We start from the raw sequence: 27000 nt of genomic DNA on the forward strand, positions 1-27000 counted from the left end.
TCCTGACACCTCTTGCCGTGCAACACCTGCTTTCTCCCTGTGTTTTCTTCATGTTTTCTCCATGCTGTTCAGCTCAAAAAGCCCTACAGGACCTTAGTGACTGCATACAGACATGGAGGACTGCTGCTACCCTCCACCCCACCATCCCCCAAACATCCCACAAGCACTGTGCTCCTGCCTTCCTTTTTCATTTTTCTTTTTTTCCTCAAAGGAAATTTGTCACGATCTAACAAGAAGCAGAAGATACACAAATACTGGTGGTTCCTGCTCCCCTGCCCTGGCTACTTTGCTCTCAGTCCACAGTGAGAAAATGCCCAAGCAGGAAGCTGTTTTGGCCCTAGCATCCCTAATGAGACCATGCAGGGGAGGGTAAGGGTGTGAGGGTGCAGGGAGGAGCTGGTGCTCTGTGTTGGCTGCCTTCCTTGGGTGCCATGGGAGGTACTTACCAGCCTCTGAGCTCATCTAGGTAGCACAGACCACACCAGTACCCAGCTCAGATCACACAGCCCTCTCTGCCAGTCATTTCACAAGGCTCCTCACACTCCCTTTGCAGCAGTTCTAATTAAGCAAGAAAAAAGTATTTTCTCCTTCCAAGTGCACAGTCCTGATTTTTGCACGGGGATGCAAGGATGTGACCCGAAGATTATATAATTAGAAGGCATTTGTTATGCCTGCATTTCAAATCAGTGCTTAGCATGTGACAGTCCCATCCTGGGAAACATCCAGCCACCGCTGCTCTCCTCTCAATCCTTTCTCACACAGCGCTAATTCCCAACTCACAACCACCAGTGCTGAAGGCTCTTCAACCTGCCTCTGGTAAGTTTAAAATGTACGCGGCATGGGATAAAGTGTGGGATTAGTAATGCCATTTTTCATATTGCTGGATAAAGAATGAGCTGGAGGTATTTAAAATGCATGTCAAATGGTATAGGAAATATTTTCTATCTTCAACACCCAGTTATTTCCAGCTGATTTCTCCTAGGACTGTGGATGGAAATCCAGCTTTAGCCTGCTGGAGAAATTTGTGAGGCTGCATTTATACTAAGGGCTATTGAAAGAGAGGTTAAAACTGACCTTTCCTGCTTTTACTGTTTAAGAGCTAAACTTGGGTCTCTTGCTAGCTCAAAGTATCTGAACGACAACCTCATTAGAATTAGCTGGAAATAAAGCATGATACTGATACAAGTAGATTAATGACTTTTTGCTCCTCTGAGGAGGACTGGAGTTGCTCTCAAAGTGGGATATTTAAAACAGACAGCAGTCCCAGCTGGCAGGATTGTGAGACGGACCCCAAGAAGATCACAGGCATTTAGTGTTTTATTTGAGAATTGCATGTGTCTGGCAACATCTACAGGTGCAGGAAAATTGCATATGGATTGCCCTGCACTGTTCCTCAATTTACGATTCCATGAACAAGGTGGGAGAGGAAGCCAGATAACTAATTGCTGTCCCTCAAGGCAAAGCTGTTCATTTACCTGCCTATTCTCATGCTGATGCTTTAACAAATGATCCTACTTACAGTTGATTATTCCTCCAAGTTTTATCGTTCCACACTGGGGGAAGCAAGTGAAGGCTGATGGACCTGCTTCCTTTCCATTGCCCATGCACACAGGGAAGGCTCTCATCCCTGCCATGTCTTAGCGACAGCTCCCTCCTGTCTTTGACTCTGTGCCTAGGGCATAACTGCAGAAGGTGTTTAATGGGTGCTCCTGGTCCACCCACACCTTCTCCCTTGGGCAGTTCTGATGGGAAGCAGATTCTTACTCAAGGCTCTGTTAACTTGCATGTGTTGCCTGCTCTCCTGCTCCTGAAGGTTCCAGGGCAGCATTCTTTGCTGGACATAATCATGGTGATCATTGATGGAGAGGTGGCACTCAGCTTTGGTTCTCGGGTTTAGCAGATTTTGGTGCTGGTGAAAGATAGGGATCATAGGGGAAAATACTTCCTTCTGCTACAGTAGAACAATCTAGTGGATTTAATCCTCTGCAATTATTTAGGGGAGGTTCAGGTTGTATACTGGGAAAAACCATCTCTGAAAGAGTGGCTGGGCAGTGGAGCAGGCTGCCCTGCGAGGTGGAGACACCTGGAAGCGTTCAAGGAACGTGCAGATGTGGCACTGAGGGACATGGATTAGTGGGCAACATCGGTGGTGGGTGGATGGTTGGGTATGATGATCTTAGAAGTCTTTTCCAACCACAGTGATTCTATTCGCTGGTTTTGATGAGCAGCAGGGAAAATGAGTTTTAATGCTCAGCTCTGAAGAAACGAGCACCCCGGTAGTTTCTTATCCCTAAAGCAGGGGAGACACGGGCTTAGGTTGCAGGCAGACTGCTGCCAGCTTTGTATAATTGCTTGCTAAGCCTATCCAAACAAACACTAACATCTCCTAGCTACTTTCTGATGAGGAAAGCGCCCTGTGGTGGACTGGCATCCAGGCAAACCATGGATTTGTTGTAGGTAAAAGTCTGACACTGGTTTACAAAATAGCCCCACAGAGGATATTCAGGGCTTGTGCTCACTGCTAATGTGCACATGCATTCATGTATGTGCACATGGGAAGGGAATAAAGGAGCAGGGCTTGCTTAGTATTGAGAAAAGAAGATGAAGGGAAGGGTTCCTCTTGCTGCTTTTAGCTGCTTTAAGGGGGTTATAACAGAGCTAAAGACCAGACTCTTCCCAGATGTGAACAGTGGAAGGACAAGTGACACAAGCAGCAGCAAATGGAAAAGTCCCAGTTGGGCATAAGGAAAACAATTCTTCCCTTGGGTACTACTAGAAGACCAGAGAGGCTGCAACACCTCCAGGGTGGGAGGTATCCAGACTTCACGTGGACGCAACCCTGAGCCACCCAATGCAGCTTCACATTAGCCCTGATTTGAGCAGGACACCAGACCTGGAAGGAGGTACCTATTCACCTAGATGCTGTGTGAGCTTAAGACCATCAGACTGAGGATCTGAACAAGAAGATCACAGCCAAGGCCTCAGGGGCAAACACAAGTTCTATTTTCCAACCCTTTCTGGCACCCTTTAAAAACAAACGATACAATGCTTAGCCAGCTCATGCTGATCGAATCCCTTGTCCCGTGAGGACAAGGTTAACAGCTTCCCCATCCGGCAGTCAGAGGGGGCAGAGGACAAGCACTTGCACCAAACCACAGTGAGGTCTTGTTTGTTTTAGAGCTGAGAAAGGACTGACTACTTTTCCTCCAGCGATTCAAAAGAAACAGGGACAGGCAATGTTATATATTCAGGGAGTCCAGCAGTGAGTCCTTAAATGCTGGAAAGTAGCCAGTGTTTAATGTAACAAAGAACCAAGGAGTGACTCAGGAAATTGCAGGCTGCAGCTAGAGGACACATGAAAGACAGCCATGCAAGTAAAACATGGAAGACTTTTTCTAGACCCATTTTACAAAGGTCAACCTACTTTGCAGCGTGGTCATATAACAGAGCACCGGGTGGCGCCTGGAGCAGGAGGGCCTGGTGGCATCCATGGGGTCCCAGTTTCAAAGCTTCACTGCTGTGCTCTGCAGAGATCATGCTCAAGCACTGTCCTTGTCTGCATGACTGTGATGTGGGTGCTCCTCAGTTAGCTCTCCATGGTTCTCCCTGCATGGAAACTGTTTTCAGTTCCCTCTGTAATGAAAAACTTCTGCAGGTACCAGGAATCCACAGTATTTTTACAACCCAGAAGATAACATGCAATGGCAAGAGTTCCCCTTCCAGACCTATGTACGTCTGAGTTGAAAATACACAAAATCAGAGGACAGGTAACAGGGCAATAACACTTTCTCATAAAAGCTGTTCACCTACACATATTACTTCTCCCTAGTTAAAACTGCAGGTAGGTTATTTTTCCCCATATCAGACAATCCTTATTCTTTGTACTGGAGGCAAGAGGCTGTGGGACATTACCTGTAGCATATCAGTTGGGTGATGCCTCCTGTGAGTCACTCCTCATTAAGTGCACTATCCCTAATGACAACTGCAAGTTTCCTTGTGTCAGCACAGACGTTCTTCACATCACATCCTTCACTCTGAATCACTGTTGTGAGGCTGACTGCATAGCTCCTGCTGTTGTGCTGAGGCAGGGGGGGTTGCAGAAGTGTGATCCAGACAAAGACACAGGCATTCTGAGGTCTCAGGCAACTTGGAGGAGCTGGTCTAAGAGAAGAAGCAGACAGGATATGGTACAACAGACTGATAGTTTAACTCTGGCTTTTCAGGTGTATATAAATGTTTTCTTTCCCCTCCCCAAAGGTACCAACAATCCAGCCTGAACACACCTATGACGCTCACTCAGCAAGCAGCTGTATAATGCTGCCCAGCAGCTGAGGGTTGAAACAGCTGTTTCCAGTTCAGATCGCATATAAATATAATTAATTCCACACCAATTGATTACTGTTGATTATTAAGGGTTAACTATTACATATTGTTATAACCAGTACAGTCAAATACTAATAATTTAAAAGTAGAACCATTACAAATATGTGGCTTTGTTAAAGAGAAAAAAAAGCTTCTGGAAAAAGCTGTTTCCACTGAAAATGTTGATCACAGAGATTTAGTTTCCTTCACACCTGTTCTGCCTTTCCAATTTGCTCCTTTTCCCCCACCACTGCAGAAAAATATCTGAATTCTGAAACCAGTTCTTGGTGTTAAAGCAGACAGTGTCTGTTCTGGCCCCAAAATAAAACTTGCAGGAATTTGCTGCACTATTGACTCTAAACTGGCAACAAGTTTAATGACATTTTTGCTATGAAACAAACTGCTACAGAAATTGAAGTTAAGTCTGGTTCACTCAGAGACCCCAAATTCTGTGCCTTCTTCTCAAGGCTCCTCATGGAAAGGGTGGTTACTTTAAAAACAACACCGTATTTGTGTGCTTCAGAAGCAAATAACATTCATACTCTGTTCCTCAGAGTACATACTGGAAACAGAAATCGTTGTTTTTCCCTGCTCAAGACGGCCACCGCACAGGGGAGGCTGGTGGGTGGAGATGGGATTGTTCAGCTTGGGGAAGGGAAGGATGGAAGGTTCTACTGCCACCAGCAACTACTCCAAGGGGTTAGAAAGGAGACAGGCTCTTCTCATGGGCACAATGAAAGGACAAACACAAGTCAGGGGAATGTTCTGAGCGATCAGCTGCGTAGCAAAGAGCTGGTTCTTTGATCTACAGCATCCATGGAAGTGTTTATGTGCATTTCACTTTTCAAAATACATCTCATTTTGCTTCTGCGTTCAAACAGGAAGCTTCTTGATGAGCAAATAGTTTCTGTGGGATTACATAGCACTTCAGTCACCCACCAATGTAAGCACAAATGGCCTTGGGCTGGGTGGGAAACATTTGTGCCAGCAGCCCAATCTGCTTGTGGAGGCTTTGTGAACCCAAACAAACCTTCAGGATGCCCCAATCCCTCCCAAATCCTTCTTTCTCCCCTTGTTTTCTGAACTTTGAGCATCTCCGCTCAATAAACCCTTTTTACATCTTTCTGCACTCAGGGTTCAGACCAGCTGACCCATCGCAGGGCTCACATGTGGGCAGCTCTAAGCCATGGGATGTTCCCAGTGACCAGCCAGAACCCTCCAGTGTGAGGACAGGAGTCCCTGCGAGGACGCACACCTTATAGCAGCCATGGACACAAACAAACAAGAAGGTAAAACATCCTCTAATTTCACTGCTTGATAGTATGAAAGAGAGATAGGAAGAAAGCTGCCTTCGTATGACTAGCCCCATGAGAGCACCTCTTAGCAACTGCGGGTAAACGCTCCCTTCTCTTAGTTTCACAGAAATATTTGGGGTTTGAAGTTTCTCCATCTTATTTTAAAAACACCTCCCTCTTCCCCTCTGGCAAATAATACAATGGCACAGGTAAAATGTCATATGGGAAGTCATTGCCCTCTCTTACCTTGGGATGAACAGAGATCTCCAACTGTTGAAAGCTACATCTCACTGCAGTGATGATCTGCTTCTCTCCCCCACATGCTTTGTTCCATGGGGTTCTTGTTCATGTGAGTGCCACAAGAAAGATTTCTCTGCCAGTCCTGGCCTCACAAGCACCAAGATGTAGCTACTGCCTGCACACAGCCAGTCCTGCTACTGTCAGCAGCGTCTCTGGGGAGTGTGGTTGTTGGCTTTAAGATGTTCTTCTTGCAGAGGAATGTGGGCCTGGTGGCACTTGCTTTTCACCCCAAACCGCTTGAAGGACTATGCTCTGCCTTGCCACCTGAGAAACGATGGTGTTCATATGCTGAGGAGTTCTTCAAACTATGAAGAGCAGAAGGGGCGGCCTTCAGTAATGCCCATCACTGTCAGCTCAAGAGAGAGAGCCTGGACTATCTCTCTTCCCTCTAAAAGATGTTGGTGTTGCCATGGCATGGGTAATGGAGGAGTTAATTCCTCTATTATTATTATTCTAATTTGACTAAATTAGGTCTGTGTACCTACCTAGGCCCCTGCACTACAGTACGGTCTGAAAAGGAAATTACCTCAAGGATTTTTTCCAATTAATTGGTATGCCCCCATGGGTGGCAGACGTTCACTGCAGAAACTGGGAGACAACCACGAAGCCCTTTGCTTCCCACAGTGCAAGGGAGCCACGCACTGCTCCAGCTCTTGCCAGCAACTTTGCAAAGATGACCTGGGTATGCCTGACTACATGCAACTTTCAGAGAGTACTTCTGCTCACATCCATGGCAAAGGTGGGAGGTAAAAGCACAGAACCTCTCCACGCTTATGGCCTTTTTCAGTAGCACTTCCCCGCTTTAAGTGTGCCTGAGGACACAGGCTGGTCCATCTCCAAACCCAAATGAATGATCACTAGAGACTTCTTCAGGGCTGGCTCAAGCCCTCTGTGTTATATATTAGCTTGAAAAAGGCCCAAACAAAACGAGAGAAGTGAGCATGGCCCTTCCTCATTGCGCCACACTTCTACTTGTTACCTCTAATTCTTCACAAAGCTTTGCAGCCAATATATCCTGTACTTTGCAAATACAACATTTTCCTGTCCTCCCTGATTCAAATTGTGCTATTAGCAGTACATATATCCTCTTGCTCTATTCTGATGCATCATTGCCCCCCTCCCCCCACTGTAAACATTATCACTTACACCAGAGCAGACACACTGGCTGGTTTTTCAGGACTCGACTTCAGGAATCCAAAGAAAGTTTCAGCATTCAGCAGGCCAAAAAATTGATTCCTAGTACATAGGGTTGAATAAATAAAAAAACAACAATAAACAGATCTATCCAAACTATACAATAAAACCAACCTGTCATTTAAAGATGAACCTTGGCACCTGGAGAGGGCTGACTGGTGATTTTTGACCCCTAAGAGCTGGCAGTTTTGGTGATGGCTACTTCTCCCAGTCAGTCTCTCCTGTCCTGTTTTCTGCAGGAGAAACAGGAGAAACCTTGGAGGGTCCCAGGAGGGTCAGTGTCTGACCCTACAACAGAAACCTATGGCTGCGAGACTGGCCAGCACAGGGAGTAAGGTAGAAAGGGGCACACGGCCTCTCCTCTGCCTCTCACTTCTGTGAGTCACTGGGGAATTTGCTTACATTCCTTTGAATCAGGACAAATCCTAGAGACCAGAACAGGGCCAATGTGTAGGTGCCCTTGGCAGTAGCCGATATTCCCCCTCAGGGGCAAAGTAATCAGAACATAACTGTGCCTTGTACAGCTCTGACTTCCAGGCTTCAGCTTTAGTATTTAAAGTACTTTCTAACTGTTTAGAGCTCCCCCCGCATACATTTCAAGCCTCTGCATGACCAAATTGCTCTGGTCCTGAAGGCACAAGTAGATAAATGACTGAGCAACTGCAGCCAGCATAGGAAGAGGGAGCCTGGCTGCCCCCAGAACCGGGCACGGGGTCACTGGCCACACTGGTGACTGAGAGCAGATAGAGATCAAGCAAATGCTAGGAGGCAAGAGAAAACTCACCTTGGGACTTTACGTTGTCAAGAGGAAGCAATGCAGACAAGGAACTGGGTGAGACGGCGTTTTCTGGGAGGTGAAGGTCAGCCAGTCTGACATAGGGAATAAAATCTGAATTGATGGCAAACAGACTGCAATCCCCTCTGAGTGTCATGGCAGCACAACCAGCAGTAACTTCTGGCGGATAAATGAAGGGCTTAGGCACAGAAGAGACAGTGTTATAAAAGGAAATAATAAACATCTACTTTTTCAATCAAAAGCCCACTAATGCCTAGAGATTGTGTCTCTGGAGTGCCCAAATCACTTTTGTGAAACAGATACAAGCTCCTCCATAAGGAGCTTTCTCTTTCAGAAACGTTAAACCTCACTCCATTAAACAAAATCAGCTGGAAATCACAATGCCGCAAGAAAGCAGGGATTTGATACTAATGATAAAGGATATATATATGTGTCTGGCATTAGAAAAGACACCACAACTGCTCAGAATGTGTTGTGATGAAACATAACACAACTCCCACTCCTTCACATGGACCAGGTCTGGATTGAAACAGGGCAGCAAATGAGGCGAATTTAACATCTGGTTTAGTTGAGCCGTTCCCATTTTACAACTGCAGTTTATTTTACAAGCTATATGGTGTTCACACCTCCTACAGTGAGACTTGAGTCCTTTAAAACTGATTTATACCTCAAGAGGGACTTTCAACATTTCTGTTCCAGTTATTTATAGCAACTATAATAAGTCATTTTAATTGACTGGAGTTCTTTATTCCCACAGGAGAGACTGAAAGTGTGCCTGTGAGTACCCCTGCAACACAGATTTCCCAGGTAAAGATGAGCAAAATGCCCTAAATAACTCTTAAGATTTTAAAGATTTACTAATGGATAAGAGGTAGTTAAAGCTAAATTAAGTGGAAGGAAAAATGTAGGCACTAATGAGGAACGTGGCATCTAAAATACACATACTGCATGAATGTATGTCACACATATCACATCTTGGGCCTGATCTCAAAAGACACTTCAGTACAATTTCTTTGCCCACAACTAGTTAGCTGTGCCTAGACAGGTGATTTGTGTGCTCAGCTAATTAACTAACTGGCATCATTAGCATCAATTAGAGAATGTCCGTTCACTGAGCCGGACGCAGATTTTATGGCTGAGTTCTGATGGACTTTCACCAAACCCACAGAACCATCCCAGGAGCAAGGATGCATTGATTGCACAATGAAGGGGATGTGGGGGGGGGTCTTCCCTAGCAGGAAGGAAGTCTCCTGGGGGGCTCTGTGTGATCCCAGCAACCTCATGGCTCCTTGGACCATGGGGTGCTATTGCCTATTAGACCAGGTCAGCTGGACAGGCCAGAACATCAAGTCTTGCTGCATGGCTCCCTAGGCTTGGAAACCCTGTGTCTTGAGTGCATGTGGGCTCAAGGTGATCAGGACTTCCAGAGCTTTGAGTTGACATTCTTGCAGCTATGAGGCGCTGCGGATGTGATGAGACTGCCTGTATCATGGCTTGGGGAGCATCCTCCCTGTAAGATGCAGTTTCAGTGCTCCCACAGTGATGTTTCCTAGGCATTTCCAGTCTGCAGGAAACACAGTGGAGTTCTGAACACTTTAAACTTTCATGCAATTCAATCTGGAACTGTATCTAACAGATAAACATTTCCCTGAACTGGAAACCCTGTCTACCACTAGCCTTGTCACCATCACAACAATAAACACCCATAACTGCTTGTAAGAGCACCATGGCAAGCAGTTGCAGAGTTATGGGATGCCTCTTGCCATAACAGAGATGGTACCGCTTTCCATAAACAAATTGATGCTTGTTTTTTTCCCATTCAGATAGCTCCAAGCCAAAGCTGTGACTGGGTTGTTGAAAAGGCCTGATGCAGTAAATCTAGCATGCGTGAAAAGCCTGTGCATTGCAAGTCAAGTATGCTTCCTAAATAATCCTTTAAATTAAAGTTAATAGCTGGCTGCCCCCTTCGGCTTCTGCAAGGGCCCTGTTGACACTGCAGTGACCAAAAAAGGACTGCACAGCTGTGAAACAAGCTGAAATGTGTTGGAGCTTGCAGCCTCCTTTAGATATATCCTTCCTTTCTGTCCTCACCCAACTGCTTGCTCTTTATTCCCACCATCCTTACTTACAAATGTAAACAGTGGATATTATCTCAGAGCCAGGCTGTAAATCAGTTAACCTCAGTTAACTTCACACTGTGAGGCATTACAAGCCTTCCTAATGATTGGCTGTAGTTGTGCTGCCTTTACTAGCAAGTTTTGACAGTCTTCATCTCAAAGACTCTGCGAACAGGAGCAGTGCTAGCGTAAGATGCCTTAGTGGCTGCCAAGGGTTCTTTAGAGATATAGTCCTAGACAGCCTGGCTGACAGTGAGGAAGATGTGTGAACACAGCTACTCATGGAAGCCTTTGCTTCCATGTGGACACTGTGTAGCAGCCAAGGCAGTAAATGCAGCTCACCGAGGCTTATCATTTGCTTTTCAAGGCTTTCTCTGTTTTGCATCCCAGGTCATTCAATCCATAAGCCATTTTCATTTGATCGAGATGATCTTCCTCAGGCTGCCTCAAAGTGTGAGCAAGATTTCATGCAGCAGGGGTGGTCACCTTCTTTAGCAAACAGGTCAAATTGCTGGCACCTGCCAAGAGAGGATGGGAAGGCTTTGCAGTTTTGCTGTTGCCTCTGCTCCTGGAAGCAGCATCTCTTCATTCCGCACTTTGGGGCCAGCACAGCAGGTGAGACAGGAGTAGAGGCTCAGCAAAGATTCTGCAGCCAATATAGATCCACTCGAAAAAAGGAAAATCGAAACCATGCTGAGAAATGGTTCTTGTTTGTCCTCTGATCCCACTCTTCTCAGCCTGCTCAGCCACAATTACTTCCTCATGGTCATGGTTTCCCCCCTCCATGTTGGTAAATACTTGCTTCGCTCAACAGGGGCACTACTACAGAGCGTTCCTATTCCATTGGGTTGTAGGTCAAGTCATAGTCACAAGGGACTGTTGCACATTGTCCTCATGAGTCATGCAAAGACAGGAAAAGAATCCTTTATTTCCCCATGCGGGGCCACTCAGAGCACAGTGTGATTATTGGATCATGATAGAGATTTTATTTGCAGTTTTTCCACGTACAGCTGAAAAACTTCAGGTAGGCTGATAAAACGGGAGTCATAGCCCCCAATAAGGCAACCTGCTACAGACGTATAGCACTGGATCTCACACTGCACTGCTTTGCCAGGTTTAGGGGCCAGACTCAAAGGGCAAGCTTGGGCTGAAGTTTCTCTGTCATACTGAACTATTTAGAGGCCTAACTGCTTTTATTTGGAATGGGCCCTTCTCAGTTTTTGGACAGGTTGTAAGGATGTGCTGTGACCAGCAGATTGATTTGTCCTCTAAGCGTTAGGCAATCCAAATTAACTTGCTAAAGCGTGTTCCTCTTCAGCTTCACTTATTCCTGTGAATAGGTGAGCCAGGTAACACATTGCAGTTGAACTCTTGCCAAGTTTCCATCCAGGCATAAAATCTGCTCTTTTTACTTTGTATATATTGCACTATAGAACCTTTAGAAAACATTGCATCAGCTTGACTCTCCAAGAGTTCACAAAACACTGAATGGTCTCTCATCTATGTGACTGTACTTGCAGAATAAAACATAAGCACAAGCTGATGCTTCACAGGCTTCCATTTGTTGCAACAGCCCATGGGATTTAAAGGATGGGTTCCCACCATTAGGAAAGAGCTCAAGACTAAAATGCAGTGCCCAAGCACAATTATGCACTTGGCAAGAGTTCAAGGATAATGTGTTGCTTCTATGTCACTCCAATCAAGTTTGGATGAAGCTTGTACCCAGTGCTGCAAGGTTGTTCATGCTTCTTCATGCTCCAAGCGCTGTGGGCAGCAGAGGAGGGAGTTCCCAGGGTTTCAGCACTTCATGCAAACTCTGGCAAGATGTAGTTGATGTGCTGCTGCTTTCATCCATCCAACAACAAAGTGAAATGCGAGTATAAGATGCAGTTCTGCATCTGAAATAGCCATGGTCAGCTGCATGGGCCAAGAAAGGATGTACCAGGCAGGGCAGACACCCAATGCACTGTCCTGAAGGATACATGAAGAAACCAAGCTAGCAGAGCAATTAGAAAAGCAGAGTCTTGACAACACTGAGCCACAAAGTAAAAAGTGCCTGTCTGCTCTTATATCTACTTGCTGAAATGCAGGAGATAATTTGGCCCAGTCCCTAGTCCAAATCTATCTTTGGCTGCCTGAACTTTGGTTTCAGTACAAATGGACACTAAATTGTACATAATGGTCCCTGTTTGGCTGACTCTGCTGATGCCTAGCAGTTTTTGACTCTGAAATTCTGTCCAGATTACCCCCTTTCTGCAAGCATCTCAGGATACAGTCAGGCTTGTGGGGATAAAGCATTTCACTTTGAGCTTATCCTGCCCAGATATAGATACCTCCAGAGCCAGCTTCCAGACTGCTCTGCTGTTAGCATAACTTGGAGTACTGAAGCAGATCTCTAAACTGGATCTGATGAATCACATCTTTTCATTCTAAAGAAAGCATACAATGCCTAGCTTCAGTGCAGTCTATAGGGAGACTTTGCTTAGTGAGTAAGGGATTGGCAAGCATCAATGAGCAGGGACAGGAATACTAATGTTTTGCACAACGGCAGTACTTTACGATCCCGCACTTCTCCAGGCATGTACATTATGATGTCTGATGATGCCAGACCCCACTAGGTGCTGGTAAGCATTTAGGTAGCAGAAGCAGCGTGATCTGCCTCCCCTCATAGCCACAGATCCAAGTGCTGCTCATAGGGTGACACTTCCTGTAACATACCTGCATCACAGGAAGGTGTCTACCATAGTACACTGCAAACAGGCTGAACTGAGGTATCTTGAGCTCCAGCTGGCCTGGGGAGTCAAGAATGACTGCCTGAGGAGGGAAGGTGTTCTTTGACCTCACCCCAGCCTCCCGTCCCCCCTGCCTTGTTTCCAGCTCTTGTCAGTCCAGCTCCTTCTGCCCAGGCTGCTCTGGGAATTAATGGGGGACCGTGGGGTAAGCAGTGGGGTACTAGTGGGGATATCAGGCAGACATCCTCTGTAAAGACAGTGTTGGTCTTGAACAGAGGAGGATGGTGCATGCCATTGCCCTGAGGTATCGGAAGCCATCTCTGCTCCATTTACAGGACTCAAGCGCCTGAGTTCCCCGGGGTGGCTGTCCTCTTACCATCAGTGCTCCTGTTTTGGACTCAGTTTATAACCAGATGTTAGGCCGAATTTCTGTTGTAAAGGTAAAAAACACTGATACCGAAGCGCCTTGGGCCGTGACCTCACTGTGGGCTTTGTGCAGGCAGAATGAGTGCCTTGCTCACAGCAGTGGGGGCAGAGTTGAAAGCCCAAGCTACCCCCAAAGAGGGTGCCCCTGCTTGGCCTTCCACAAGCTGCCTGCCTCCCCTCACTGCCCACCTCCAAATCTGCCTTGTCTGCTCGCTGTGCCAGCCTGGCTCACCCTGCTCTGTCTCCTGCTTCGCCCAGCTGTCAACAGGCTGCCTCCAGCTTACGTCATGAGCTCTTCCAAGCATTGCTAGGGCCTCTAGAGAAAGAAAACAAGGACAGTGGGCACAGTGTCCATGCTAGGGAAACACCCCATAACTCCCTTCCCTCTAAGAATTAAAGAGCTGTCTCCTTCCCTGAAAAGGGCCCGCTGACAAAGAACAAAGCTTCTTCACAGCCCTCTGAATGAGGTGTTAGATCCGTCCAGGGAGAGCAGCAGCCCCATCAGCATATGCAGGAGGAGGCTTTGCTCAAAAATGGCTATATTCTTGATTGCTCAGCTGCTGCTGCCATTGACAACCTGGCTGCTATTATTGCAAAGTACGTGGCATGTTTCAGGCTGTCCCCTCCTTCTGGAGACTGACAGGCTGCAAACATGCCAGGGAGCCTGGAAAAACTCTGGGTCCAAACAGGGCCACATTGATTGCCCAACACAGAACATTTCCTACCATGTACTGAGGCTGCAGCAGGAACAAAACCTCCCCCCACACCTCCCAGCCATGAAAGGAGGAGAAAGAGAACAGCACCTTACAGGAGGGGATGCATCTAGCCTTCATGCCAGTCTGAACTAGGGGTGACTCTTGGGGACACAACCACCTACTCCTAGGATGAATGATGTACCACTGTGTTTGTGGTTCCTCTAGTTGCAGGCATTAGCCTCTGAGTTGAAGGCGGGTTTCACAGAAGCGATGCAGGAGCTGTCACGAATCCAGCATGGCGAGTACGCCTTGGAGGAGAAGGTCAAGAGCTGCCGCTGTGCCATGGAAGAGAAAGTGGCTGAGATGAAGAACTCCCTCAACACATTCAAGGTAGGATTGTGAATGGCAGGGGGCTGCATCTGTGCCCCATTATCTTGGGTGGCAATGAGCTCCCGCCTGCCTCCACCAATCCTTCTTGTTCACAAAGAAAATGAGCTGGCAATCATTTCAGATATATCTGGTGCAGCACCTTCATCTCTGTCTCTTCTTCCAGACCTGGAGCTCCAAACCCAATGTAACCCTTACCCTGGCCTACATCCTGGCCTCTGGGAGCAAAAGAGACCCTTACTCTGGGCTGCACATGCAACACGCATATGGCATGATCACAGGCAGCCAGCCACTGTGCCATAGCAATCCCTGGGCCAGGTCTCCTGCACTTCCTGCAGGAACCAAAGCTGCTGGAGACCAGGGAATTAATACGTAACACCAAAGCTTTTGAAGTTGTCCATTCCCACACGGCTGGGAGGAAGTGCTGCCTGGTTTGATCTGGCCCATGAGGATTAGAAACAAAAGACTGGGGAAGAGAGCTTAGCAAGAGGGCTCGATGTGCGCTTTAAACCAGCCAGCATCTCCATGCAGAAACTGGACAACTGCCTGTGAGGAGGCAGGCCGAGGAATTGTTTTATTGTTTTAACGGTAAATTTTCCCCATGGGCTTTTACTGAGTCAATAATACCTTGTGAAGTTAGAGAGGGCTGGAAAAGCCTGTGAGCGTCCTGGTGATGGAGAGAGATGGACAGCACCAGGCTAAAGGAGCTCTGCGGGCCCAGATGAACAGAAGCATGAGGGCATGTGGCAGAGGTTTCAAAGCAGATGGAGGCAGGGTTATCCAAAATGCTGCTATAAGGGAAAAAAATGGTTTTAAAATCCAGATACAAGGAGTTATGCAAGCAACAGGAGGTGCAAAAGCTGATCTTCCTCTGCCTCATGCCCATGCTGACTGTCTAAGCATTGAACTCACTATGAAGTCACTTCCTTGCTCAGGGAAATCTCTCTTTTAGTTTACAAGAAACAATTTAAGTCTTGATGAAAAAACTTACAAGAACTTCATGCGTCAAGAGAACTCTGTGCACATAAAAAGCTTGGCTGAAACCACCCGAGGGAGGATATGCTGACAGCGAGACACCCCCACGAGGTTAGAGCAGGCCTCCTTTTCTTCAAAAAACAGGCTAAAAAGGCAGCTTCAACTGGTAGTGGATGAAGCCCTACATCTTTATCTTCTACCAGTGTCATAACCACATATACACCCAATGATCTTGCAAAGGAAAATCACAGAGACACCCCCTAGTCCATACCAGCCAGCATTCAAAGCTGTGCTCTGTAAGGCTGACGGGCACAGTTGGAATTCTTGTGCTTTTGCTTGTTTCTCAGGAGGAACTCAGTGATGCGAAGTCAATGATCGAAGAAATCAGTGCCAAGCAGGAGGAAATGCAACAGAAAATCGAGCAGCTGCAGCAGGAGAAGCGGCGGGAATCACGGAAAATGAAAGCTAAGTAAGAACCTGCGCTCCAGGACACCAGAAGCGCTAATTAGTGATGGCATTCATTCTGTTTGTTTCCTTGCAGTTAAATCTCTTAATCTTTTCCTGGCTGGACATATGTATAAACCTCTGTAATTACTGGCAGCTCCGGCCCTCAGTTTCCTCCTGGCTTTTAGACTCTTCTACCACAGAGCAAATACAGCAGATACACACCGCGTCAGCCACAGCAGCCCTCAGGGAAATCAAGTCCTGGTGAAACAGTCAGACCTGCAAGGGATTTATTAGGACAGGAATCGAAAGTCAGGAGCTCTCACTGTTAAAAGCTATTGCTAAGCTACCTCTATCCAGACAACGGCACTATAGTTTTCCTTCCCTTCTCCTGCTGTCAGGTGCACAGGACTCTGTGTGATCCTGGCAGCGCAGTCATGTCTTGCTTTCCTGTCACCAATCTTTTCTTCTTCAAGCAAGGGTACAGCAGCATACCTGAACACTACTATTACTGTGAGCAGGCAGACTGCTCATCCACCTTGGCCCTGATTAGCCTCTCTCAATGATGGATGTACAGCTGCCTTGATGCAAACACTTTGCAAATCTAGGCTAGCCCCTTAGCTAATTAAGCCATTTAATTAGATGAAATATGCTCTCCAGAACAGAAATAACCTTCTCCTACAGTCAGTGACATTACTTCCACAGTACTGTTCATGAACTGAACACATAAAAGCCAACTCCTTTCCTCATCTTTGCAGGAGCTGTACTTTTATGATTCTGCATATACTTAATACTGTTATCAGTTACAAGTGTAGCAAGAAAGCTTCTCCTGTAGCATTCATCTTTTCCAGCTGTCTCATTTTTTGTGTTTGTACAGAAGAACACAGAAGGACGATCACAGCTCACAAACAGTGCCTACACCTCTCCAGGGCAGCCCATTTCGATCCATAAACCTCCCAGAACCTGTACTGATCAACGAAGATTTTACAAGTCTTTTGCACAACGTGACTTATGAAAAAGGTAGGAAAGAGAATAGGTAAGTGCAGTGCCTTTCTTAGGAAAAACATCCAGAAAAGGTCACTAGATTAAGAAGGCACTGAGTTTTGCTCAGTACTGTGTACTGTCCTTTCCTCTGTTCAGCTCACCTTCTGGACAGTCACAAATTCCTCTGCCCTTCCTTGAGCCCTCTCCCTTAAGCCCCTCACTTCCCCTCTTTCTTTCCAGTCATCACCCCTCCATCCACTCTTCAATAAGCTCTTTATCACCCTTAAATAGCAGCTGTGTCTGTCTGTCAGGTATCGGTCTTTTTGTTCTACCTGCTGGGTATCATCTACCAAAGGGCATTTCCTGAGCAAAGACAAGCCAGAACTACTCAGGCTCCAAGGTCAGGCAGCACTGAGCACAACAGAAACCTCATGTTAGCATGCCTATAGGTGCTACTGACACAAAGACTGCAAGAAAGGCCACAGCAATAGGGAGCAACTTTTTCCCCCATGGAGGAACTAACAGGGAAATTCCTAAACCAAAAATGTGAGCAGCCAGAAGATCTATCAACACTGACTGGGCTTGGAAGGAGGAAGCCTGCTCTACAGCTATCTTCTCTCATGTTTCCCTTTGCTTTTCAACAGTGTCTGACACCAGGATCATGCCGATAGGAGAAGGAAGCGTGAAAGTCATAGGAGGTCCAGGTAGGAACAAACTGAACTGTTGAAAAACAGTGATTCAATGACAACACTTACTTTACTTCACTCAAGAAATGTTTTGAGGGACGCATTTCTCAGGAACAACTTTCACACTTTGCCATGCACCTCCATTTTCGTATTTGTAGTTGAGATGTCAGGGTAAATATGTACCCCAAAGCACCAAATAACAGGTGGAAATGCAAAGCATTGATGTTCAGCAGCAAAAGCCTTTCTGATGCTGCTTCTTTTGCAGGCTCTAAGTGCCTTTGCAGAAAGGAAGAGAAGAGGCTTACTGACATGACAAAGAATAACTGGAGAGCCAATCTGCCACTTGTAAAGAGATGGCCTTTGCAGTGACCACACACTAGCAGATCTGTTGAAACAATTATTTACACATCAGCTTCCAAATGGACTTCTCTAAGATATGCCTGAATAGTAGCAGAGAAGTTTCTCCAGCAAAAAGAAAACCGAGTAATAACTTAGTGACACTCTTAGTAAGGACACGGTCCTGGCCAGCAAAAGGACACATGAGAACAACTGCCAGATGCCTGCACTGTTCACTTGAAGCATTTGCTGTTCAGGATAACTCTTTTCCTTGAATCCTCTTGAAGGAAAGAGAGCAAACATTACAGATTGGTTCACTGCAACCCAAATTCAAAAGATCATCATTAAAGCAATTCCAGACCAATGGCACTGATGGACCCTCTCCTATACTCTCTCTGTGATTTAATAGCCTCAGACTAGGAGTCCTCCTGCTGCTTGCATGATCACTAATGAAAACTTTAAGAGCTATGACAATGTACACCCATTAAGAAGGCCACTTAAATCTCAATTACAATGATACTTTTCTTCCCACAATACCTCTCAATCAACCTGTTGTATTACCATGTCCTTAAATGTCCCAAAACCATAGAGTGCAACCACACTAGGAATGCACCTTCTTTTATTTCTCATTTTGTGTTTAACTGTGTATCTTATTTGGGCAGAAAATAAATGCAGGAAGAATCCAAACCTTGTCCTGCAGAAGTGCTCACCAACTGCACTTCCACTTTTTGTTGTAAACAAATTCCAAAAGATTCCATCACTGGTGAAGCACCGAGAACACTTCAGATGCCTTTTCCTTTAGATGGCCAATGATGCAGGCTTATCTACAGCTACAGCATAATGAGCTAATGTCAGCTAAGATGTCACACTCCAAGCAGCTGTTTGTCATTGCAGGAGCAGCCATAGAGACAGAGGACAGCCTCAAGCCTTCGCTGGCAGCAGATGGTCAGACAAAGGTGCATCTGCAGTCAACAGTATGGAAGCAGCCCAAAGACACCAAGGACTGGGGAGATGAGTACATTTCCAAGGAGCAACCAGAAAGAGGGAAAGACGTGGGCCAAAGCAGATACAGCTCAGCAGACAACATTATATGTGAACCCTCCCTGGCTGGTAAGGACAGGGGGCTCACAGCTGGGCACACACCTGGCATAAGCTTCTAATCACCTTTCACAGATGGAGATGAATAAGGCAGTTTCCCCTGGTTGGAGGAAACACCGCAGGGTCTCCTGTCTCCCTGATTTCTGTTTTTTTTCCATTTGCTGGTCGGTGCCATCAGACAACACACGAACATGCTCTGCACTCAAGACACTCGCGCCCCCTTCCAAGACTTCCAAGTCCAGAATAGCAGGGTTATGGGCAGCATAGCTAGTTATGCAGGTAAAGAATACAACTTCTTGTTCTGTAGGAAACTGGATCTGAATCCCTGGCATGAGTTGTTTTGCCTCTGATGACTTGTTTTGTTGTTTTGGTTGTTGTTTTTTTTTTTTTTTTGGAATCTTGGGGCAGGACAGATTTGCTTTGGAGCCTTCTTAGTAAACAGTGTGACTCCAGTCATCCCTGGAGCACACAGAATCACAGAACTGTAGGGGCTGGAAGGGACCTCTAGAGATCATCCAGTCCAACCCCTCTGCCAAAGCAGGTTCCCTACACATTGTAGCATGAGCCTACAACCTGGTATTATGGGTAAAGCTGACCCAAACACAGGACATTGATCTCCTCTGCAGCAGTTTCTCTTCATGATTTAATGCCAGATCCCCAGGGGAAATGCACTCCAACATGTGGGAGGCTGTCCTTGATGTCAGCATTTCCTTACTTCTTTAAACATTATTTTCTGGAAGCCAAAAGGCAGAACATCGCTTTGGAGCTGCTGGAGTCAGAGAGGAAGTATGTCATCAACCTTTCCCTAATCCTGAAGATCAAGGCCACATTGCAAGGGCCAGATGTGAAAAGAAGCACCAAAGAGAGAAGGTACTTCCATTTAGCATGCTCTCTTTTGGGGAATTTTCTTCAGTCTGTTCTTTCTGCTTCACCCTCTCCCCTTTTCTTTTATCCACACAGAGATCCTTAACACTTTAAGGTCATTTCTTGTTAAAAGTTGGAGGCACTGAAAAGTTTTTGCTGTGACTAAAGACTTTCCCACCCCTTCTTGCATCCCAAACTCTTTTACAACCACTTCAGTCTCCTGGGTCCTATCAGTCCCCTTTTTCTCCCTCCCATTTGTCCTGCCTGGGTGGGAACAAAGCTCATGCATTTACTGCTTCTCCCAGTCCACAGTTCCAGTCCTACAGGTTAATGTAGGTAATAAGCCCCTTGCCAGTAGCTTCCATCCATCAAGTATCAATATGTATAGACAACTCACGTATTTACACAGAGACACGAGATCTGTGGGACGGACCTAGCTTAGCAGCTCAAAACAATTTTTTTGCTCCCATGAGGAGTTAGTTCCTACAGTCCTCCCCATTCCTCAGTTTTAGTCAGGGAGTTCCCAGCCCTGAGCACATTTGTGGTGCCTACTGCATGGTAGCTCTCTTCTTCTCATCTCTCTTCACCATCCCTAGGAGTCATTTGACCAAAGTCCACTATGGAACATGTAGCTAATGCGGACTCAGGCAGTTTCATGACAGACAATACAGACTGAAATGTGATGGTTTCAAGTTTGTTTTTACGAAACTTCAGCAGTGCATGCTAAAGGCTGAGCTTCTGCTCTCTGTAACCAGTCGGATATTGTCTCCCTTCAGCTTCTTCCCCAATTCTTTGCGGTACCTGGTCCAGCAGCATGTCGATTTACTTCACGCTCTCCAGGAGCGAGTGCTGAGCTGGCCACGGCAAGGAATTCTAGGTGACATCTTCCTGAAGTTAACAAACGATGAGGTATGTTATAAAACCTCTCGACTCTTCTGTTGTGATGAATGACACTGTGCTGATAGCCCAGGGAGCCAAGACAGGAGGGCAGTAGAAGGGCAGTGCTGTAAAGCTGTGGCTAGAGCAATACCTTTCAGCCAGCTTCTTTTAAATGCAGCTCCACTACACAGCAGCCCCCCCCGGTTGCAGCTCCTCTTGAGCAGGATATCCACGTGCCAGACCCACCTGGAGCCCCACAGGGCCACAGCACAGTGTGATGATGATAACATGCTGATAAATATGAACAATAATGTATAATAATAACGCATGAAACCCAGACATGGCTGGAGGAGTGACATGTGAGCCTTGACAGCTTAAGTGTCTGTATTCACAGTAGAGGTGTCGAAAGAGCCTACGTTTTTCATACATTCCTCTCCTCCGATATATTTTGCTCAGTGTTGATGAGTAGGTAGGCAAGTCTCTCATTCTACACTGGTTTGTAGCTCCCAGTAAAACAGTCCTGTCACTGTTGTGCTACGTTGTCTATTTCTCCAAAGGTGAAGCACCTCCTTTTCAAGGTGAAGGGTCTGCCCAAACCACAGCAGGACCCTTCCTAGAAAGATGTGCAAAAACTGCTCTGATGCTTTATGAATTTTAAAACTCATAAGAAAAGCTTCTTCCTTGCCAACCTTCCTACCTCTCCTGCCTGCTCTGATGTTTTACACACTGTGCTCAATAGCTGATCCATCTTACTAAATAAGCCTCTCTTACTAAGTCCAGAGCCCTGAAAACTTTGCACAGATAGTAGCTCTGCTATAATCATGAGCTCCCAGGAGCGACGGAGGGGAATCAATAATTTATTGTGCTGGCTGTCTCTATGACCAAATATTTCTCTTGAGTTTCTTTGTTCTTTTTGTTGTTTTTTTCCCCTGTTTATAAGAACAATTTTCTGGACTACTACGTTGCTTACCTGAGGGACCTGCCAGAATGCATCTCTCTGATCCACGTGGTGATCTTGAAGGAGGTAAACTTCCTGCCTGTTTGACGGATGCATAATGGTAACATGCATGCCTGGCTCTCTTCCTGTTGTGCTTTCCTGCCAATCCAGTTGTTCTGCCACTAAGCGTCAGTTTCCTGAATGTTTCTATGGCTGAGAGGCACCTACAAGAAGCAGCTTTAGCATGGTCATTGCTGCGTAACAAAAACTGTTTTTCTACTGAGATATGGTGTCTCAGATCAAACCATGCACACGCTTATCCAGGTCCGCTCTGGCCAAACAGAATGTCTCTGATGGAGGAACTGTCCAAACAAGGACACCAAGATCGAGGCTGTAAGTGCTGAAGTGCTTCTTGAGGGAGAAAACACCCTGAGCTGTTCAGCTTTAGACATCTGTTCTCTCACATTATTAATTATTGGTTTAAACTAGGGAAGCTAAAAATAAATATAGGCAGTTTTAAAGTGCAGGAAGCAAACCACACTAACTTCCTTCCAAGACATCCTAAGAAGTCAATCTCATTTTGTTCAGTTCTGTTTGGGACTTCGTTCTGTACAGCAGGGTCTACCTAGGCCTTCCATGAAAACTGACTAGCACACCTCAGATATACACCCCTACTTAACTACGCTGGGTGTCTCCCAAAATAATCTTCTGCTATTGCTAGTGGAGGAGTGAAGAGCACTCCATTATCACAAGCAACCATCACTTGGCTGCTGTGCTTCTGTGAACTGCTATAACCATTTATGCTGAAGCACTTCTTAATGCCCAGAACTATCTGGAAGCAGATGATTCATGGATGAAAGAAACTCTGAGGATGTTTTCTCTATTTCAGGTAGAAGAAGAAATCAAATCCGATCTCTACATTCTGTTCTTCCATATAGTCCAGCGAATCCCTGAATACCTAATTCATCTACAGGTATGGTCCCAGGATGAAAACTGCTATGTTTAACCCTTATAGCAACACAACTCAGAACTGGGGCACAGGTCCATGCATCTACAGGGCTTCTGGCTAACTCAGTGGTCTCTGTAAAGAAAAAACAACCACCACCACCACCCAAAGGGAAAGCCTTGATGTCACAGAGCCCTATAAAAATCAAGAGATTGGTTTATTTCTCCAATGCTAAACTCAACCAATGAATCACCCCTATCTCCCACAATTACGTTTATGGTGGTTACTCAAGTATTTGCACTGTAACAGTAGATTGCAGGCCCCGTCCAAATCTTGCAGAAACTGGTGCTGCCTAGAAAAGCTCCCACAGCACACAGGGCGGTGCCACGTGTGCTCCACAGTGTTAACTCTCAGTCCCAAAGAGCACCTTTTCCCCAGTAAGGGTAAGGATGTCCTTCAAACTGCCTGCTCTCCTCTGTGCCCCAGAACGTCCTGAAGTTCACGGAGCAAGAGCATCCCGATTATTACTTGCTGCTGGTGTGTGTGCAGCGTCTCCGGGTCTTCATCTCACACTATAGCCTCCTCTTCCAATGCAATGAAGATCTGCTTATACAGAAGAGGAAAAAACTGAAGAAGTAAGCACAATATCAGCTCATTCTCTCAATTACGAGGGAAGGGGAGGTGTGAGGGCAGCCCAGTAACATGGGGCTTTTGTCCTCGGCCAATAGGTGCATTACCCCCTTGAAATGAAACTAAGCTGTGTGCATATTAATGCTGGAAAACCCCCTGCTATTGCCATTTGTCCTTCAAACCAAGGCCAGATTTGCTGTAAGCCTTTCCGCCTAACTCAGAGTTAAAGGAAACCCAGTTGAATCCTTCTGTAGCAGCCAACACGCATTACAACATCGCCATTGCTTTAGGGAACCAAAAGTTAGCCTCTAGTGGGAGAATACATTGGAACTTAGCTCCCTCAGCAGGTGAGGGTATTGGTGAATGCCCAGCCTGTGGCCTGAAGCCCCTTACGGGCTAAGCAAAAGATTGAGAGCACAGTGGTTTTTGTTTTTACTGGGGAGGGAAAAAATATTCCATAATTCCTGGGGAGGGACTGATTTTAAGGAAGGCATTAAGAATGGGACAGGAAGCAGAGCCCCTTGCTGACTGGGACAGACAAGGTAGAATAGATCCTTCCTCTGGGTGGGGAGAGGTACATGGGAATATTAAGAACCCTTCCAGCCCTGTTTTCTGTGATCTTACTTGCTCGTGCTCATTCCCTGCCTTATTTCTTAGCACGACGATGGATTTCTCCTCCCTCAGGTCGTCCCTGGTGAAGCTGTACAAAGGTCTCACTTCCCAGTGTACGAGCCAAGAGGTTTCTCCAACACCCAGCACAGCCTCTATTCGTGACAGCGGGATTCACTCTGAAGAGGCAATGCAGTCATTCCAACCAGCACCTTCCTCTGGCACAACAACCCCGTAAGCCATATTGTCCTAGCAGAAGGCTTTCAGAGCAGGCTGAAAACTCTTTTCTCACCCATACACTATGCCAGTGACACTCTTTAGCAGACTGGTCATTTCCAACACTGCTTCCTGTGTACATGCAGAGAGACAAAGGGCTGGCTGGCTCCTATCCACTGCCACATGGCTTACCAGCAGGCAGTGTTTTAGAACACTACCCACAGTTGCCAGTGCTCTCACTAGCTGTCTGCATGCTGGGGAGAACATGCATTTGGTAAGGATGGCATCAATGTGCATAGCTGCACTTTGTATTTCTCATTGCTGCCAACATCACAAAAGCAAGGAAACATGACCAAGGACTCAGACAAGTAAAACAGGTGTCTTTCTATACAAGGAACCTTAACCACCTAAAAAGAAAGTCATACCACAGGGAAATAACATATAACCCCATTACAAAAAAAGGAGGAGAGTAAAAATCCAGTATGAGGATGAACAGGAGAAATAAGCACCAGTTGGTATCTCCTCTGTGCTTTTGTACATTTTACAGTATGAAGTAAAATGTCAGTGAAAGCCCTTAAACAAGCAATCCTGCCTGCAAAGTTTGCTCCTGCTAACCTAGCTAGGTGGTTTTTAACAGCAGCAGCAATGTTACTCTTCTCCAACATATTACAACTATTTGGGGTCATAAAGCCAGGAGCACCGGGTGGGAGTAAGGTGGGGAGAGATGTCACTGTAGTCCTTCAGTATTCCACTTCCTTCTGTTTTTTCTTTCTTATTTTAAGGCATTTGTTGCCTCAGATGAAGAAACCTCAGCCAACTGTCCTGGAGAACATCCAGGCTGTAAAGCCCCCAGACTGGGAAATGGAAAGTAGAAAACATGAGAGGCCAGAGAACATCCTTGCACCCTCTCAGCTCACTGAGCAGGAACTCAAGGCTCTGACAGCTCCTTTACAGTCCATCCCTGAAATGGAGTATGAAGCACCACCTGCCGACGCGGTGGGAAACCCAGAGAGAGCCATCAGGACCTCTGTGGAGCTGCTGCAGGATGCGAGGAACTTTGCGCCAAGCTATGAAGAGTTTGATTACCCTGGGGAAGTCTTCACCATGCCGGGTCCCTATGAAGACGATACTTTCCAAAACCTCGCTCTCTTTGAGAATTGCTCCCCAGCCTCCTCAGAATCCAGCTTAGACATTTGTTTCCTTAGGCCTGTTAACTTCACGTCAGAACCAGAGAGGACAGATCATGCCTTACAGCCATTGCCTAAGAGCAGTACTCCTGTGAGCAGCAGCACTTACAAGCGTGAGATGTTCCACAGCAAAGGCAAGCAGCTGAGCAGGTCTCTGAAGGAGCTGCCGAGGAGCGCTGAGGGCGTGAGCTCCAGGCTCTACAGCACACGGAGCAGCAGTGGGAGCCGGCTGCAGCAGAAGCAGGAGAGGAATGTCCAGCCTCACATGATCTCAGCCTCAGCTCGAAGCTCCCAAAGGAGCTACTTCCCCCCACAGAGAGGAGCGGGTGAAAAACCAAGCTTTTTGGAAGTAAGGAGGCTTAAATAGGAGGAGCAAAGTATAAAATAAAAGGCACATGGTGGTGCAGAAGCAGCAACAGCAGCAGGATAAAGATCTGAGATACAGTTAGGGCAGAACTTGCCAAACTAGCTTCCAAGTTCACACATTCAAAGCCCTCATTTGCATGTATGTACCCAAGGGAGGGAACACGACACAGGACAGCTGCTTTTCACACACATCTTCCCCAGGGACAAGCATGGGCTTGAGGCACTCAGCTGGTTGAGTGACAGTGAGAACACTCTTGAGAGGAGACAGCCTCCCATGTGTCTCTAGCTGTCACGGAGCTTCCCCCATGAGCAAATGTTCTACCTCATCCGGGTCATCAAGCATGAGCAAAGCTGTTCAAAATGAATTCTAGAGGGTGGCACCCAGTTAAAAAGGTGACTTCTTACCTGCTACAAGGAGAGCTGGGTTAAGAAAACTGATGGATTTACTACCAGATCCTCATGCGGTACAAACCAGGATGGCTCTGCTGAGCTCAACCCATTTATACACCTAAGGATCTGGTCCATCAGTTTTGCTGCACCTGTGTTTGTCGGTGAACCATTAAGTCTGTGGAAGATCAGACAGGGCCCAGCAACCATGTCCCTGTCCCTCAGACAGCCACTGACACAGCAGGCAGCACTCCAGCTCTTCAGGGACATCAGATACTTGCAGGAACAACATCTCTGCAGCTTGCAGCACCTGCTCAGTCAGCTTTGGGCTTGTGCAGTCAGGGAAAAAGACACTGAATGGACACCTGGGCCCCATCACCTCCACTCTTCTCTGAGAAGGGGCTGAGAGTGCTGTGATGTGCTTAGTACACTCCCTCCATGACACCTAGAGAAACACCTACCTGCTCAAACAAGTTAAGGTGCAGATAAGGCTGTAAATGCAGACGATGACAGAAGGAAATTTCCAACAATCTGACTAGAAAGGCAGCAGGGAAACTTCAAATGAGGAAAAAAAAAAAAAAAGTGAGTAAAGGAGGTGGCAAAACAGTGTGGATGAGGTAAAGAAGAGCTGTGGGGACACAGCCCACTCATAAACAACAGCCTGTGAGCTGCTTGGCACTCACATGCACTGATCTATGCCCCACAGCAGGGTGTGGATAGGCAGCAAGTCCCAAATCACAGGTCATGATCATCCCCAGAGACAACTGTGCAGTGGTGGACAGAACTGTCCCCACAGTAACAATGGGGGGAACTCCACTCTCCTGAAAGGGGAGGAGATATTTTAGAGGCGCATTTACCACCAATGTGTGTGTGCTATCAAAGCTTCCTGCACCACAGATGTAAAACCAGGGAGCAGCAGAGTCAACAGAAGAGCCTTTCACATCGTATCAACTCGGGAAGCCTCCCAGTCCTGGGGTAAAGAGCTCATGAGCAAGGAGGAGTTGGAAAGAACCTACTTCTTCAACTCCTCATGTTGGCTTGCACCCTTGCTGGCAAAAGAAGGGGCTAGTAAGACCACCTAAACCAAAATCTAGCAAGGAAGGCTCCAGTTCCCTCTAAGAGTGCTTCTCTCCAGTCCTCTGCCAATGCCTC

General features: G+C 46.5%; 1 protein-coding gene and 1 long non-coding RNA gene across 5 annotated transcripts in view; one reads left to right on the forward strand and one right to left on the reverse strand.

Moving 5' to 3' along the window:
* Positions 1 to 183: 183 nt before the first annotated feature.
* Positions 184 to 27000, forward strand: part of ARHGEF33 (Rho guanine nucleotide exchange factor 33) — a 27909-nt gene continuing 1092 nt past the window's right edge. The window contains exons 1-15 of one of the 4 annotated variants that reach the window (XM_015857077.3): positions 184 to 816; positions 5497 to 5651; positions 8705 to 8754; positions 14143 to 14307; positions 15627 to 15748; positions 16601 to 16743; positions 17352 to 17411; positions 18624 to 18839; positions 19568 to 19697; positions 20468 to 20600; positions 21511 to 21594; positions 22397 to 22480; positions 22940 to 23088; positions 23741 to 23926; positions 24691 to 25444. In XM_015857077.3, the coding sequence (XP_015712563.1) occupies positions 5630 to 5651; positions 8705 to 8754; positions 14143 to 14307; positions 15627 to 15748; positions 16601 to 16743; positions 17352 to 17411; positions 18624 to 18839; positions 19568 to 19697; positions 20468 to 20600; positions 21511 to 21594; positions 22397 to 22480; positions 22940 to 23088; positions 23741 to 23926; positions 24691 to 25444 (2298 nt within the window). In that variant the 5' untranslated portion in view covers positions 184 to 816; positions 5497 to 5629. Of the gene's footprint in view, positions 817 to 5484; positions 5652 to 8702; positions 8755 to 13131; positions 13237 to 14142; positions 14308 to 15626; positions 15749 to 16600; positions 16744 to 17351; positions 17412 to 18623; positions 18840 to 19567; positions 19698 to 20467; positions 20601 to 21510; positions 21595 to 22396; positions 22481 to 22939; positions 23089 to 23740; positions 23927 to 24690; positions 25445 to 27000 lie in introns of those variants that run through there. The other 3 variants (XM_015857078.3, XM_085542886.1, XM_085542887.1) reach the window with 3 other exon arrangements.
* The window catches only part of LOC107310952 (uncharacterized), a 6590-nt gene continuing 1220 nt past the window's right edge, over positions 21631 to 27000 (reverse strand). Inside the window, exons 2-3 of the long non-coding RNA XR_004306494.2 lie at positions 22982 to 23056; positions 21631 to 21731 (exon numbers count right to left, since the gene is read on the reverse strand). This is a non-coding gene — a long non-coding RNA (uncharacterized LOC107310952). The remainder of the gene's footprint in view (positions 21732 to 22981; positions 23057 to 27000) is intronic.

The sequence above is a fragment of the Coturnix japonica genome, chromosome 3 (assembly GCF_054131305.1).
Source record: "Coturnix japonica strain WE chromosome 3, WE-NBRP24, whole genome shotgun sequence".
NCBI classification, from domain to species: Eukaryota; Metazoa; Chordata; class Aves; order Galliformes; family Phasianidae; genus Coturnix; species Coturnix japonica.